This window comes from Talpa europaea (genome assembly GCF_964194135.1).
Source record: "Talpa europaea genome assembly, chromosome: 11".
In the NCBI taxonomy this organism is placed as follows: domain Eukaryota; kingdom Metazoa; phylum Chordata; class Mammalia; order Eulipotyphla; family Talpidae; genus Talpa; species Talpa europaea.
In genome coordinates, this window is record NC_140078.1 from 47,320,134 (window position 1) to 47,336,078 (window position 15,945).

Here is a 15,945-nt window from a genome sequence, read left to right on the forward strand (position 1 = left end):
GATCCTGCTTGCCTCCTGGGGTGCAATTTCTTCATTTGTAAAGCGCAAATATATTCTCTCTCACAGAAGCATCTAATACTCTAGTAAGTGTAACAACACTTTGCAAATTCTAAAATGCATTTGCTATACCTTGTAGCGGTCCATATTTGCTTTTAGTTTAAGAGAAATTTATGTTTGATCTTAAGCTTCTTCAGCTCCTGATTACAATATGACACAAATGCACATAACACATGGATCAAGGCTCCTAGTCCATGGAAGGTGAATGTCATCAGAAGATATTTTCTCGCAAATTGCAGTATTTCCAAACCCAAAAGGGCCTTCAAGTTGGCAGCAGAGAACAATACATATGGTTCCAAAGGATCAACTTAAAAAAAAAAAAAAAAAACTAACCAGAGGGAGAAACATGTATCAAGTAGTACATTCCAACCAACCTTTATTGGCAAAGTTCTCATTGAAGAACACACCAGAATTTAGTGTGCATGGCTTTTTCTCCATTAAACCACATACATTCTTCCAATATGATGCAGTAAAGGGGAAATACCATGGCTTCCTTAAACCAAAAGTTCCTACAAAATAAGATAAAATTAAAATTGTTTTTTTCTATTTAGAAGAAAATCCTGTAAAAAATATCTAAACTAATTAATATGAAATATTATTCTATGTTAACAATTTCAATATGCATCTCATATACAAATCCATACACTAAGTGGTATCAATGTTAGCCTTGCAGAGGGTCCTAATTCTCCCTCTTCAGCCTGACCTGGGTCCATCTGGAAGGAACCACTTGCGTCCACTTCCCCAAGCAGGTCTTGGAGCAGGTCTTCAATAAACTGATAGATATTTATTAAAAATAAAGTCAGGTGTTGAATGATTGCTGAGAGTAAAGTAAAACCCCTGTCCATTGCCCTTTTATTTTGCTGCTGCTTTTCTTTTGTCTCTTTGATGTGCGCATGGATTAATAGACAAGAGGAAAATGATGAGGAAGATGAATGAAGGAATTAATCAATTAAAACTTCTACAAAGAAAAATCCATATGAAAGATAAAAACATTCTTCAAATGTATTCTCCAAATCATTAGATTACACTTAATAGTCACTTTGCATTCATTGTATGTTGAAATGAAAGTGACTTTAATTATTAACACTTTTCAATTTTTTTTAACACATCCATTCTAGATTAAGTTTGGTGAATGGTCTAAATTCTCTAAGTGATTGAACAGATAAAGACCTACATGAAGTCTATTTTAGCACTTTGACCATCAAACAAAAGAGAGATTTATAACCCCTCACATATTTCTAATCAGATGATTCAAAAGGAAATGTGTGAACCCTTCATCTTTTGAAATCCTTCATCTGATCTACATTACCATCTGACCATCTGTTATGGGTTGACTGATGCACCCTCCTAATTAATTCATTGAAGTCCTAAGACATAGGACTTTAGAAATGACTATTCAGAGGACAGTCTTTATAAAGGTAATTAAGGTTAAATAATGTCATTGGAGGGCCTCCCCAGTGGTGCAGAGGTTGAGCGCTGGGTTGCAAAGCTGCCCGCAGCCTCTGCAGCACCAGTTCGATCCCCGGCTGCTCCCCAGCCACTGGAGGAGGGTCCCACATGGTGCGCAGACTTCTCCTGCCACCCGCTGCTCCCCTCAGCAGTGTACTTCGGTCCTTCTGCCTGCTCTGCTCTCTGCTCTGGCTCTGGTAAATTCTCTCACCCTCCCGCGCTTATGACTGTACCCAGTGCTTGTATAAGTAAGTAAGTAAATAAATAAATAAATAAATAAACCTTTAAAAAATAATAATAATAATGTCATTGGAATGAATCCTATAGCATTACTAGCATCCTTGTAAGAATAGATTTCAATTCATTACACACAGAGAAGGAAGATCCCCTGAGGACACAAGTCCAGGAGAGAAGTCTTAGAGAAACCAACCTGTCAATAATTTCATATTGGAGTTCTGGTCTTCTGACCGTGAGAAGATAAATTTATGTTAACTCCATCAGGCTGTGTAATTTTCCTTAAGGAACTAATGCATATAGATAGTCTCCAAGGTCTTAGCAAAGTAGTCACCATTCCTTAATGAGAAGAAAATGGCCAGCACATGGACCATTATGGCATGTCATAGCCACATGTGCTCTCTATGCAGGGTGCTGTCCAGAGTCTTCACTTGTGTTAATTCATACAGTGTTGTGACCACCCAATGTGGAAGTACTATAATCTTCTCTCCCTTCCTAATGGGAAAGAGATATTTAGCAAGCCTTGCCCAAAGAAATATACATAGTAAAGTGAGCTATAGAAGTCATGTAAACCACAAGACAGGCCTCACAGGGGACTTGTATATTTGAGTACACACAAGAAATAGCAAGAATGTGTTCAGTTGCCTTTCCAACAAGATCTCCTTGCTTCAAACAAGCAAGAAGACCCACATTTCCTACTGCACTCCAGAATAACAAATAATGAGTGGACAGTGAATTTATAGACAAAAAAGGAGATAACTGGCAAACAGACAGATCAGGAAAACTATTCTGCAAAAGTCATTGACTATATGCCTTCTCTCTTGCTCATCAAACAGCTGTTTGTGCTAAGGGATCTCCTCAGGTAACCATGTCAACAGTTTGGGCAGGGACCTACAATTGAGAGGACATCAGCAATGGGAATAAAAATCTTGGGATGTTACAGATTTTGAATTAACAGAAGTGAGTGAATGAGGTGCCTAGAGACACATGCTGGTGGTACCAGGACACTGAATGTTCCAGCAACATTCATGAGAGCTGAACTATGATATTATAGGCTGCTGAGTTGAAGAGGAGGGAAAAAATAGAAGAGTCTTTCAGAGTTAGAAAAAGGAAATTAGAGAGAAATAGAATACTGATGGTTGATTTGCTATAACCCATTCTAACTTTAATGTATCTGGACTTCTAATTAATCCATTAATCTAAAAAAGTTGAGAGCTACTAATTCCAGCTAGCACAGAGGCCACTCAGCTCTTCTCTGCCATTTGCTTCTTTATTACAATTTCAAATTTGTTCAATGTGCTCACATTGCCCCAGGTGATTGGGTGCATTAATATGTGCAGAAGCCCTCAGTTTAGGCTGAGTGTTCTTCTCAAGGGCTTATGCAGACCAGGAAGCTAATTAGCATTACCCTGAAATCTGACTGTGATAGAAGAAGAAGTCAATGAGATTAGACAGATCAAGCAGAATCTGATTTAATTGCAAACACATAAAAAGAGTTTATGAAACAAAAACTCTTTGAGAGGACCAGATGTTTGCTTGTGAGCTCAAGTTACACAGAGACTGGCAATTGACCCTGAGCCCTGGGGTGGGACAAGATGTGATGAGTTATCTACAGAGTCTTCTGATCAGACATCAGGGCTAAGAAATTTTGGTGTCAGTGTCCATATGATTGCCCCATGAAAAGCAGAGAAGAAAACAGAGAGAAAAACATTTGCTGTAGGGTGTCTATGAGTGTGTGTGTATGTGTGTGTGAAAGAGTGAGAGAGCAAGAACATGAGAGAGAGAGAGTGAGTGACTCCCCCACCCCAATCTTGGAAGACCTTCTACCCACAAGAGACTTTTAAGCAGTGGTTCTCAATTTGCTGAGGTATTTTGGAAATGTGGAAAGAAGGATTTTGGGTTGGAACAGAAAATAGGTGCTTTAAAGTGAGGGCTACATTATTACTCAGCTATGATGACGCCTACGGCAGGAAGTGAGTGATGCTGAAAAGATAGGACATTCATTAAAGTTCCCAAGAGGAAGGACACCACAAAAGGAAGTACCACAGTTGGTCAGGAGACAGAGGGTATGAAGGGAAAATGTGGACAAGAGACTTTACTGTGGTTTCCATGAGAAGAAACAGTCAAGGCAGCGTGAACGAGCAGAGGTTTGGCTAGTTAGAATAATTTCAGCAGGCTCTGGGTCACTGGGCCTGTCCCCATTTGTCTGGTCCTGCCTGGGTGATTAGGGTAGGAGGGATGGACACCCTGAGTTTGGGGCCCCCACAGAGGAGGTGTGGGGATATGGGTTTGGGATTGCTAAACTTGTGTGTGAAAGGTGTGCTCATAAGCAAATATTTCACTAGCCCTAGGAAGTGGCTAGACGTAGGATGAGGTGAAGGATGGCAGTCCTTGCAGGGTCAGTAAAATATCAAAATATCAGAAATACAGAAGATTAAAAGGTATAATTAATGCCACAAGGATGGCACTAACCATATTTGGTTGGCAGGATATTGGAATGGAAGGTTTCCCTACAAATATGTAGCCCAGCCCACCAAAGAGTTGCCCTTGACTTGCGTTCTGTGTACCTTATAACATAACACATTTTCATTCAAGTTAAAAGCCCTTTATAATTGTTGGAGCTTAGAACATATAAACCTAAATTTCCTGTATGGTTTTAACATACAATGAATTTTCCAGGAAAGCAACCATCTTGAAAAGTAGGGGAAGATTATAGTTTGATGTGGTAGCTGTTAATAATTTCAGAAAGCCACATTATCAACATGATGTACTCATTGTTTTTGATTTTGCAATACTATACAGCTATAGTATTCTTCATGCAGTCCATTGAAAACAACATATGTCAAAAGATTGTAGATCATTTTTAAAAAACTTAGAACCAAATATTTTTTAAATTAATAGCTCCTGAAATACACTATTTTATTATTTTTAAGCTACTTAATATTATTGTCACTCTATATATTTTTATGTTTTTATAGCACAATAAAATAAAATTCACTTTGAAAAAAAAATCACACATTGAATTGATTAATATTGAGGCTTCCTATTATTCTGATGCTGTCCTTAGGTATCCACACTGAAGCTTCTCAATTAACCTTCTCATATTACTGTTCCTTTATCCAATCCATCCTCCATTTCCTGTTACCAAACAAATATGATAACCAAAATCTTTAAAATACTGGAAACTGAATGTAGGTACTGACATGAATAGAATTATAAGACAGGAGATATAAATTTTTTTATGCTTCATTATTAACTGTTCCATGCAACAATATAAGGAATTATGTCATAATACTCTTCTAAATAAGACTCAGATCACTAACAAAAAAAATCAACTTTTCCACTTTATGTCAATTTTTTCCTACTTTAATTAAATTTCTTTCATCATATTTATATATAAATCCATTTCATCATACATAAATAAGTTTGATTTGTTATTACCTCTCTTTTAGGTTTTTTTTCCTATTCTCTACATAATTTTCACTCCTACACTTGCTTTATTTTTAGTGCCAAATGGTCTCTGATAGTTTTCCTTCCCATGGGGAATTAAATCCAAATTTACTCAAAATAAATTAGGTTCAAGCACTTGAGTACCTTGTTCTATGTTTTAACAATGTTATGCCTAAGCATTCAGAATTAATGTGTTATTTTATTACATGTTACTTCCTTTTCAGTTCTCTTTTAAGTAGAGTTAAGACATTACATTAATTTTGGAACTTTGTTTACAGTTATGCTTTATTACCTATGAATTTCATGTCAAGAGACTAAAAAGACTATTGAACAATATTTGTCTTAAAAATGCATACTACATTACAGAGCTGCTAATAATTGTGATTCTAATTACAGATCTGAAAGTCTATCGATATTTTCTAGCAATTTTACTTTTTGTTACTATTGGAAGACTTTGTCAAAGTTTAAAATAACGTCTGTGTTATTTAGTCAAATGTAAATTGATTCTAAGTGTTCTTTTAACTTTTGAAATAGAAGAACCAGAAATTTCATGATGAAAAGGGAAAAAATATTCATATTCATTGTCATCTTCAACCAACTCCTATGTCTTTCTGTTTTTAACTCTGTGCTTTTGGAGTTTTGATCTTTTACTATGGAATATACTCTGGATGTCAGCACACACCAACAGAGACCCACCGACTCCAAACTGGTAAAGGTGACCTGCTCTAAAAGAAGTTCTGACTATCCACACAATACACACACAAAGGCAGAGGAAGCATACTGTTAGTGTGAACATTTTTAATAGAATTGGTGTGGTGGTGGCAAGAGAGAGAGAGAGAGAAGAAAAGATTCCAAATAATAGTGTTCCAGTAAAACATTCCAAATTGCCCATCTCCTAGTGGATAAATGTCCAAACAGGCCCAACCCTAATCAGGGCCACTGAGACCCAAACACTTCCCACAAATCTAAAGTATCTTTTAGCAGGGAACCACAAGAAAGGGGTTCAGCAGGTGCCAGAGAGCTGGGACAAAAGAGACACTCAGAATTCAAAGTACACCACATCAGGGTAATGGCTACCATTTTCTCTGCCAATCCCCTGGAGTAGCCAGCCTCTCCACATGTTTCTCACCCAGATGTCTCTTCCAAGTATCTCTATAAGTGCTTCTAAGTGTTTCTCATCCATTTGTGACCTCCAAGTGACATTAACTCTTTGTTCTACCTCCCTTTATGTATCCATCTTGCTTCTTCCCAGCTGTCTGATCCCCACTCAGAAAGATCGATTCATGTCAGGCTGGAACTTGTAATTCAAGGCAACTGCATGTCAGCAGGGGTGGAGAAAAGAGTTGCCATCCAATGCTTCACAATGCTTTTCCCCTTTTCCCAAAGACTGCCTTGGTTACATGTTCTTCCTAAGGATCAAATCTCAAAACCGGAAAATAAAAACCTATCACTCAAATTCTCAGAGCAAAATGTAGAAAAGGGTGTTTATAATTCAAAAGTCATTGCAAGGTCTTCCTCTCTTTGTTTCCTTTGTGGGGTGTAGAATAGAATCTGGCTTAGAATCATAAATCATTCGATTTTGCAAAACACTGTGTATGACCTAATAAAAAAGTACAGGCAAATTCACATGGGATTAAGGACTTGCGTGTGGTCAAGTAAGAGTTGGTTTTGAGAAAACAAAAAGCTCAAGGTCATGATTGATGTTACCAGCAGGAGTTAGACAAATGTGATAATAAATGCACTACAAAAACCAACTTTTACCAATATAAATGAAGAAAACCTTTTCAATCCCAAATTTAGCATTTGGGTAACCTATTCTCCCAACAAAGATATATTTTCCTTTCACTCTGCACTTAGCTTTCAGAAAAAAAATATATTCTTCGGAAAACCACCAACTTGACTGCTCTTTCACTTATACTTATGCTCACCAAGGTGGGGCATTTCCATCATGGCTTAACTTTTCTCTTTCCTTCTTCCCTCCTCCATGAAATTACTACAACTTACTCTCCTTCCCTTTAAATATAATCTAGAGTTTAACACTTCTCACACCAGATATCTCTCTCAAGTGAACAGTCTTTTATTTGTTGCAAAACATACATAGTAAAATTTACCATCTGAACAATTTTCAAGTGCATAATCAGTAATGTTACTTACATTCACATTGTTGTACAAAAAAAGTACTGTTTTTATCTTGTAAAACTAAAATGTATCTCCATTAATAACCATACTTCATCTTTCCTTATCCTGACCCCTGGCAACCAATGCCCTACTTTCTGTATCCATGAACATGACTACTTTAGAGGTATTACATAGAGTTCTTCAGAGAAATAGAATAGGATAGATAGATCGATCGATCGATCGATCGATAGATAGATAGAGATAGATAGATATTTTGAGAAATTGGTGCATGCAATTATGGAGACTAAGAATTACCATGATCTGCTCTCTGCAAGACAGAGATCCAGGAGAGCCAGTAGTGTACTTCCAGTCCAAACCAAAAAGCCCCAAAACCAGACGACTGCTGGTGTTAGTTCCAATCCAAGTCCAAAACACAGGAACAAGTAGTTCTGATGTAACCATGACAGAATTGAATAGACATTAAGCCCAGGTAGAAAGAAAATTCATTCTACTTTCACTTTTTTGTTCCATTTCGTTTCCTCAGCATATTGGATGATGCCTACCCACATTGGTGATGGGCATTTTCTTTATTCAATCTAATCTTTTCAGGAAAAAAAACTCACAGAAACACCCATAAATAGTTTCTTACCATGCATCTGGTACCCAAAGTGCCAGTAAACTTGACTAATAAAATGAACCATCATACTAGATATCTTTTCTAAGACTCTTATTGTCTTTGTTCCTTTGTGACTGATTTATTTTGCTTCGTGTAATGTCTTCAAACATCATCTATGATGCAGCTTATGTCAGAATTTCCTTCTATTTTAAGGTCAAATAATATTCCATTGTACATATATGTCATTTTGTTTATGCATTCATTTATTGATGGACATTTGGGTTGTTTTTACATTTTGGTCATTGTGAATAATGTTACTATGAACATGTGTGTATAAAAATCTCTTCAAATCTTGCTTCATTTCTTTTAATGCTCAATCTTTTAAGTAGTTCCTGCTTTTCAAAGAATGATCTTCTGAGGAGTCATTTCTCTAATCCCCTTCTCAATCACCCCCATGAGCTTGATCCAGCAATACCCAGGTTCTGCTCTTTAGAATATCTTCTAGAGGGACTGTGATAATGCTCACCTTTCCATTCCCTATCCCATTTGTCAAAATGCGGTATGACCTTTGGCCAGGTGATTAATTCCTGGTGTCCAGAGATGTTTGAAGTAGAAAGAGTCCAAAGATTAAGAAGATCGTAGGGTTCAAAAATGAAGAGTCAGACTCTTTACAAGTTCTAGCTGCAAATACATCATGGAGAAGGGAAGGCAGAGAGAAGACACAGACCAAAGACAAGAGGAAGAGAGGGAGGAAAACACAAGAATAACTACAAGTCCACACTGGTGTTCACTGGCTGACAGGAAAGGTAAGTAGAAAGTTTGGTGATCAAAGCAGTCTCAGACCCCACAAAGGGAACTTCAGTTTCCATTTCATTGTAAATCTCATCTACTGCTACTCACCTGTAGCCCATCTCACTTCCAGGGCACATCAACTTATTAAAGACACTGCCACCTATCTATTCACAATGAATTCACATTTTATTTACAGTTCTGTGCTTTTGGCCCCTTCTTAGAAGAACAAAACCCAAGTCTCATATCTATTCATCACGAAGATTGGGAAGACTGGGTTATTCATAATCAAACTGCTAATAATAGCTCCCAAAATCAATCTCTGTGTGTGCATGTGTGTGTGTCATATATACCAAATGTGTATGCTTTAAAAAAAATGTTTAACTGAATAGTGTCATGTTTTACCCCTTATTTCATAGACAGATTTAGTTTCAAGCAGCATATGAACTCCCTTATACTATAAAATATTCTATAACATAGAATTTTACTTCATAGTCCACTGACTGACATTTATAACAAAAATTATCTACTACCCTTAAAAACAGGTTTGCCAGATTTCTTTTCATAAATGATGTGCAAGAAACATTTATGTGTACATATATCTTGCATTTTTCTGGTCATTTCTGAGTCAGATGATAAATATTTAAAGAAATTTTTACACAAATAAATCTATCAACCTATAGTGTTTTGTTAATTCAAATGATCACAAGATGTTTCATTTTCTCACACATATCCCTATACCAGCTATCATCATTTTTTAATCACAATCAGAGAAGGAAGATACTGTCTTCTACTTGCATTCCTAGGCCCTTCAATGACATTAAATCTTTTTATAAGATTATTAAATATAAATATAAACTTTTCTTTTTTAATGAATGACTTGCTCAGGTTATTTGCTAATAGTTCTTTTGAGAGGTGTTTTTTTTAAATTTGATTTCAAAATTATAACATCTTATTTCATAAATCTATTAAATAGTTTTATAAACTTGTGAATTGCCCTATAATTTTATTTATCTGAATATTTTGAAATGTTAATTTACATTCTGATAAAGGAAACTATCAATTTTTATTACGTATGTCTTTGGCATTATGTTTTGAAAGGTCTTATTTACCTTAAAATTGCAATTCACCTATTTCTTCCTTATTTTTAATATTTTTCTAATGAATTTATGAATGAGCTTAATTTTCCCCCTAATAAGATTGATTGAACAACATATATTTTCTCACTGATTGAAAAGACAAACTTGGGCATCCCTGGTGGCTCAGGTGGTTGAGCACAGCGCTGTGAAGCTGTCCACAGCCTCTGTAGTGCCGGTTCAATCCCCACCGGCCTCGGAGCAACCCACATGGCGAGCAGACCTCTCCTGTCTCACCCACTGCTCCGGTCAGCAGTGTATTTCATCAGTCTGCCTGTTCTATTCCCCACTCTGTCTCTGGTGAATCCTCTCACCCTCCCGCATATCTAGCCTGTACTCCAGCTCTTGTATAAATAAAAATAAATCTTAGGAAAAAAAAGACAAACGAACATGGAGTAAATTATTACTTACAAGTGGATTGGTTACTGAACTTTCTAATCTGTTTCATTGTTCTATCATTTTTGAATACTCCATTGCTTTAGTCTTTATCACTATATATTGAGGTTTTATATTATCATTAGCTAGCAGTTCCTCTTATGTTCAAATATTTAGACCATTATCATTAATTTCTACTTTTAACTGTCCATCGGAAATATTTCATCAATTAAAATCATTTTTTTGTTTTTTATTTAAGTGATTACAGTTTCATTTTATTACATTACCATAATGTTTTATTTAAATGTTACATAATTTGAAATTATATAAATTATACAGAGAAAATCAATATACTTGAAGTGACAAATATTCATGTTCAGGAATATGGCATGTTTTCCATTTATTCAAATCTATTTTATGTTCATTTAATTTTCTTTTTATTTGATAGGTATTGTATTTTACATTCAGTTCATACTGAGGCATTTTATTTTATGCTATTGAAAAAGAAGTCTTGTATCCAGTTTACTCTGTTTATTGCTGACATATTAGTTTTTATGTGTGTGTATTTGTCCTCAGTCATCTGGTTATGCCTGTTTTCCACTAATTTTCCCTTTTGAACTAGAAACAATTATGGATTTGTTCCCCTTTTTTATGCCATTTCTATTTTTTTACTATGGCTAGAGGTTTAGTCTTAACATTTAATTCCATTCTACAACCAACAGTTCCAGTGGATGCTGACAGGAGAGAAGGCACCTTGCCTTGCCTGACCCTCAAGTTCCCCTCATCTGCTCTACTACACCTCTCATCAATTCCCTTGACCCATATTACCCTGGGAACAGAGGCAACCAGAAGTGTCCTCCCCACCCATTCCCAAGACCACAGACCCCAGCCCCACAGTCTGCCTAGTACAGCCAGGTCTCCATGACTCTGGACACACAACCTACGGTGTATGCCAAGTTTCTTTTAACCTGCCTCTAATGCCTTTCAGCCTTTCGTCCCTCCTGTTTCCTATGACATCAGTGTTTCCTTGAGGGTAGATCTTTACCACCAGCATATAGACATGCAATTATTTCACCCATTTTAGGTAATAATAACCAGAATAACCATGATAAGATCCAGCCTTTCTCTCTCCCATTCCCCTGTAGCTACAACGACTGTTACCAGGTGATTCAGTTTTACTCAGTCATGCTAGAAAAGCTGAAGAATTGTTAGAGTCAGTCTCCAATCCCCCTTCCTTTTCCTCTTCCCTGAAGCTGGCTCTGTGGGGGAAAATGGGAAAGGCATTCATTCACTGAATATGACTGGAAGTCCTTAGGACATGCAGCAAGAGAATAGGGGCAACATTGTCAAAAATTAAAGGAAAGCAAGGCATTTTTGGTGTTCAACTGGAGTTTTTTTTCAAAATACCACTGTAGATTTCTAATCAAATAGGCAGTAATCCTGTGTGAGCAAAAAGTTTGCCCAGAATAGAAGCATAGTGACTAGAGGAGTCAAAGGTGGGTTTTCTTCGTTAGGTCTTGATGGTTGAGGGGAGGATTCAGATTCTTCTAGATCTCTGGACACACTTTATGTTAAACTCTATACTGTCAAGGGAAATCTGTTTGGGGTAGACATATGTTTGTCAGATTCTTTTGTCTTTTAGTCTAAGACTTATATCTTGATACAGGTTTTCCTTATTAATATTTATTAACTGCAAATCTGGCTTTCCTCTTCTTGGTAAAGATGCTTCCTTATTTCCTTTGTTCCCACTTGCTTGTCTCCTCCTGGGGAAGAGCTGAGATCTGCAGTGTCACCCCTGTGCATTACTTTCATGGTCATGTCTCTACTTTTCCCTTTATTCTGGGCTACTTCCCCAGCTCCTGCTCCAGGACATGCCCCAACTTTCTGCAGTGTTCCTTCTGTCACTGCTACTTACTCATGCTTTTTAAAATCTACATCTTACCCAGATTCTGTAACATTCCTCTCTTAGGTAACTAGCTTCTTATTAATTTCCAGCTACTTCTCATCAACTTTCTTTTCACATTGGCCTTCTCAGTTAATTTTTAAAAATCGGCTTTCTAGAATCTATCTTTTCTTAATTCTTATTTGAAGTATTAAGACAGTGCAATGCAATTTTTTTCCAAACTTATTCTCAATCTTAATTTATGTTCTCTATCTACCCCTCAGGAGTCATATTTTCTTGCTTTTATGTAAAATAATCTTTTCAATGGCCCTTATTAAGTTGATTTTTATTCATCCTCAAATGATACATGAACTCTCTATATAATTTTGTCAACAAAAAGAACTTTATTTTTCTTCTGTCCCTCCATTTTCAATGTTTGTGATTATATTATGTCACCTTTTTTTAGTTATTAGCTTTAAAGACACATGTCACTTAAAATATTCAAAAAAAATCAAGTAATTAGAAGTTATTTCATCCAGAACATATAAACCCACGAAAATGCTATTTCTAAAAATATAAACAAAAATTGTTCAAAGTACTCTCTGTTCTTGGTTTGAGCCAGGCTTATGGTATACCTACCACTTTCCCTACTAACACAGCAGGCAAACCATTACCATCAGTGGCTGGCTCTCCCCTTTGCCTCCAGATTGTCTACCAGAGGAAAAGACATGCCAAGTGGGGACACTCTCATACCATGACAATACAAAAAATCACCTCGCTGAGAGCCTAGTCCTTTACTCCTGCTCCAGCCATCATCTGGACCCCTGCCCCAACCTCATCCTCTAATAACAAAGCACACCATTGGCCCCAAACCCTCTGGATCACACTCCCGTCACTGGGTACAGCTGCCAGCCCCACCATGTACCTCTCCAATAAATGGACTTCAGTCAACTAGAAACAAAAGATCTTCGGTTTGAGGAACAAAGAGGTGAGGGGATCAAAAATATTTTCTGCTTCTAGTTAACTGAAGTCCATTTGTTGGAGAGCTGCATGGTGGGCCTGGGGGCTGTACCCTCCTCTGTTCTGCTCCTCTGTTTGTCCTCACAGGTTGCCATTTCACATAGGATTCAAAAGCACCATCTTCAATTTTATACTCACTTTTTAACATCCTATGAATCCCTTTCTAATGTCTTAGAGGATAGGCAATTATACTAACATTCATACATATTGGTTCAAGATATTTTTTAGTTTGTTATTTTACAAAGTTTCTTACCAGGAATCAAGTTGCTGAAATACCAGCCACATAAAAAGTAAAGGCCTGAATCAAACAAAATCATCCAGCAAACCCAGCCAAATGTCATGCCCACGTGCTCAGGAGTCTGGTACATATTATTCCACTGAATTCCTAGAAGGAAGGAAAAGGTCAGGGAAAGAACAGAACATCCTCTTTTAGTACAGATTTTGATAAAGTAAGTTCATTACTGCTGTAAACACAACCAAAGCTGAGTGCAGTTAAAACAAAAAGAAGATCAAATTCAAAAGATCATCTTCGAAAAGAAGATTCAAATTAAAAGATTAGCTTGATTAAGCTCTTATCTTTTTCAATGATATTAAGTGGAGTGACCATTAACAGCATATTAATAATTAACATTTAAGAATTTTTAAAAGATTGCCTTTTTTATATGTAGTTTTATTTGCTTAACTAAAAGAAATTTATACTTAGGGAAAATAAGTATGTTTAAAAAAAAGAGATAAAGAGGGCTCCTTGAGAATGTAAATTCCAAGTTAGAGTATCCTTTCTGTTTTGTGAAAATGTATAAATATATAAGACCTGGGGTGGGGAAAAAAAATCATTATTTTCTACAAAATATTTTTATTCTTTTCTACATTAAAATATAATTTGTTTTGATTTTTTTTTCAATTTTGCTATGGTAAAAGCCTAGAACGTAATACAAAATCTTTTTTTTAATTTTTTTAAAGATTTTGATTTATTTTTATAAATAATAAAAAATAATGAAAGTCTGGCCTGGACTGGGGTACAGGCCAGATGCGTAGGAGGGTGAGACGATTCACCAGAGACAGAGAGGGGAACAGAACAGGCAGACTGAAGAAATACACTGCTGAGGGGAGCAGCGGGCGATACAGGAGAGGTCTGCTTCACCATGTGGGATTCTTGCTGGCCGGCCAGGATCAAACTTGTGCTGTAGAGGCTGTGGACAGCTTCACAGTGCGATGCTCAACAGCCTGCACCACCAGAGAGGCCCTTAATACAAAATCTTTTAATATTGAGAACATATTGGAATTTAGTCCAAATATTCAAAGGATTGAACAGTGGCTATGTTTCTTGTATATCCTCTGGCCTGGTGTAATTAACGCAGCAGTTTGAGGAACTCAGGAGAAATCATTCAGGATGTTTTAGTATAGCTTTAGAATAGTACAACTCAAAATAGTCCAAATGCATCCAATGTGGAGAAAAGAGAAATTCTGTACACTGTTGGTATGAATGTAAACTGGTAAACTGGTAGAGTAATTATGGAAAAAAAATATGAAAATTCCTCAAAAAGTTAAGAATAGAAATTCTAGACAATCTAGTCATCCCACTTCAGGGTATTTGTACAAAAAACATTAATACAAAGAGATGTATGTACTCCTACACTTATGGCAACACAAATTGCAATAGCCAAGGTTTGAAAACAACCTATATTGCTCATTGACAGATGAGTGTATTAAGAAAATGTGTTATATAGGAGACATCATCAACATGGTGGCGAGGAAACGCTGCGAGTAAGACCTAGCGTAAAAAAAAAGTTAATAGGGAGGAAAAGCGGCAGGTCCCTGAGGCAACTGGGACACGGAAGATAAACGGGCAACTCTGGCAAACTGCCCAAAGAAGAAAGTTGCCATAAAAGAGGACTAGAAGGGAGGAAAACTCAGAACCCTGCTAACCTCCCCCACCCACAAAGTCGGCACTCTCCAACAAACAAAAGGAGGGGAAAAAAAAACACACACTAAAACAACCAACAAGAACAAACTACACATCAAACGGGACTGTGAGTGTAAAAGAACTATTTCAGCCACCACACCCTGTGAACTGGAAATGTGGAGAACCATGCAGGATTCACCACGGAGGTGAACTTCTGGCTCCGGGCACCACTGGAGAAAAATATAGACTCCTAGGAGACCTACAAACAGCCCAAGGCCAGCCGGTAAGCTTGTGTGAAAAAAAATGGCGTGCTTGAAAATCATACGCGGATTGGGGCTGCCCAGGTCCTCGCACCCGCGACCTAGGCTTGCAGGGAGACGCGCGGGGGCCCTCATTGAGGTGAATGTTCCTCACTGAGTAATCAGAAACCAAGCGCCCGGATACGGGAGCAGGGTGCAAAAGGCGCCATTTCTGCGGACACTGAACTGGGCTACAGCCCACATCCTGGACCTGAGGGCTTTGGGAACTGAGACCCAGAACACGAAATTCGGGGTGTGGGATCCCCACGATGGTGGGGCACAAGGTAGACACAGCACCCCCACGCCATTGAGGCTCTCCATGCCACTCCCACTCTGTTCCCCTGACCCAAGGGGTTAAAAACAGTTCCCAAAGGACACTAGGAAAGATCTCTGGTGCTACCTAGCAACCAGAAAAAAAAATCACCAACACCCTAGAGTTGGAAACCAGGGATCACAAAAAACCCTCAGACTCTGAGAAAGGGTGGGCCACACAAACTGGGGTAAGGAGGGAAATAAGGCGTGGAGCAAGACCACATCCTGGAACTGAGAGCTAGGCACAGGATCAGAGGTGTGGGATGCGCCATAGCAGCAGGCATTAGACAGGGTGACAACCAGCG

The 15,945-nt window shown here is 37.5% G+C and overlaps 1 protein-coding gene across 1 annotated transcript in view; it reads right to left on the reverse strand.

Annotated features, from left to right (window-relative positions):
- Positions 1-15,945, reverse strand: part of ABCA13 (ATP binding cassette subfamily A member 13) — a gene marked incomplete at its 5' end in the record, with an annotated part of 529,302 nt that overhangs the window by 279,719 nt on the left and 233,638 nt on the right. The window contains 2 exons of the mRNA XM_084247732.1: positions 432-566; positions 13,380-13,511. Of these exons, the coding sequence (XP_084103858.1) occupies positions 432-566; positions 13,380-13,511 (267 nt within the window). The remainder of the gene's footprint in view (positions 1-431; positions 567-13,379; positions 13,512-15,945) is intronic.